The 1,461-nt window shown below is 33.5% G+C and overlaps 1 protein-coding gene across 1 annotated transcript in view; it reads left to right on the top strand.

Moving 5' to 3' along the window:
- The window catches only part of LOC107578104 (BRISC and BRCA1-A complex member 1-like), a 5,482-nt gene extending 4,436 nt beyond the window's left edge, over window positions 1-1,046 (top strand). The window contains exons 4-6 of the mRNA XM_016264093.1: window positions 334-412; window positions 554-578; window positions 666-1,046. Coding sequence (XP_016119579.1) covers window positions 334-412; window positions 554-578; window positions 666-861 — 300 coding nt within the window. The 3' untranslated portion in view covers window positions 862-1,046. The remainder of the gene's footprint in view (window positions 1-333; window positions 413-553; window positions 579-665) is intronic.
- Window positions 1,047-1,461: the final 415 nt, after the last annotated feature.

Raw genomic sequence — 1,461 nt, 5'->3', positions numbered from 1 at the left:
CATTTTCATTTTTTTTTCAAATATTTCTATTTATGTATTTTTATTTCAGTTTTAGGTTTAGTAATGTTGGTACTTCTACTTAAACCTTTATTTCAGTTAGTTGCCTGGGCAACATTTCTGATTTTCATTTGTTTTTTAAATATTTTGTTGACAAAAAGGTATAAATGTTTTACAAAACCATATGAAACCAACATGAATATAAAGAGTACATTTTAAAGAACCGAAATAACATATGCAGGAGTAGTATTGCTTGACATATAGAGCACGTTACACTGCTGTCAGTGCTTGACGTTCATATGAACGACCACTTTAATTTGAATCTCTTTCACACAGTTATCAGGATTCACGTCTGATCCGCGAGAGCTGTGCAGCTTTCTGTACGACCTGGAGACCAATGTCTGCGAGTCCTTCAGTATCCTTATTTAGAGAGTTTGGCTCATTTTTTGTGCTTGTGGAATCAGGTCGGTCCAGATACACATTAATAAGGGATGCAGAGGAAGCAGTGAGAATGAATCATGATCACACTGATCATTTCCTTAACTTTTACCTGTAGATCTGGAAGATCTCCTCAATGTCATGTGAGTAGTTTTTGTCTTCTGTGTTCGATAATTAGACTGCTATAGATTAAAATCCCTCCTGTTCCCTCTGGTTTCCTGCTCTTGTAGCTTGCAGAAAATTGAACTTCCTCAGATGGAGAACATTCAGACCATCCCACCTCCTTTCGTAATCCGGACTCTCCTCATCTTCAGCCGGCATGCTGGCATGCTTCAGTTCAACCCTTCTGATGCTGCCAAAGTGAGTTTGTTTGACACGTTACTACATAATTATGAGTCAATGACAAGAACACTTTTTTTACAGTGACTTCGAAATCTGGGGGGAAATCTTTCACAATCATGCAAAAAGTTGGATTCCTATAGCAATTACTGGACTTTACCTGTGAAAGTTTGCAGAACTGTGGTAAATGTGACCTCTCCTTTGTCCACCAAATCAGTATACAGAAAAAAAAATCAAAAACAAAAACCAACATATGAGGTGATATCAGTGACGACCCCTAAAATCCTTCTCATGACTGTAAGTCATGTGGTACAACTCCTTAAAAAAAGATATGTATAAATTTATAATTTATGAACGTTGGTTAAAAATGCTTTTTATTTTGAAATATATATATATTAAAATACTTTTTGGAAATAATCATGAAGATGTGTTCATCCACATATATTCAAATTGTAAGGACAATTACTTTTTAATTAATGGTTACACCACATTACACTCATTCAAATTAAACAGAATTTTTATTGAAAATAGCATGTTTTTCAAAACCATATAAAATCAACATGGACACAAAAATTCTTTATCGTTCAGCTTTAAACAAAATTAATCCTTGAGAAATTTAGTTCAAAACAGGATTATAGTTAACTAAAACTAAAACCATAAAAACATTTTCATTACTTGAAAAAAAAG

The sequence above is a fragment of the Sinocyclocheilus grahami genome, unplaced genomic scaffold (genome assembly GCF_001515645.1).
Source record: "Sinocyclocheilus grahami isolate Dianchi unplaced genomic scaffold, SAMN03320097.WGS_v1.1 scaffold8832.1, whole genome shotgun sequence".
Classification (NCBI taxonomy): Eukaryota; Metazoa; Chordata; class Actinopteri; order Cypriniformes; family Cyprinidae; genus Sinocyclocheilus; species Sinocyclocheilus grahami.
The sequence above is the reverse complement of the archived record's forward strand: the minus strand, read 5'-3'. Positions and strand labels throughout refer to the sequence as shown.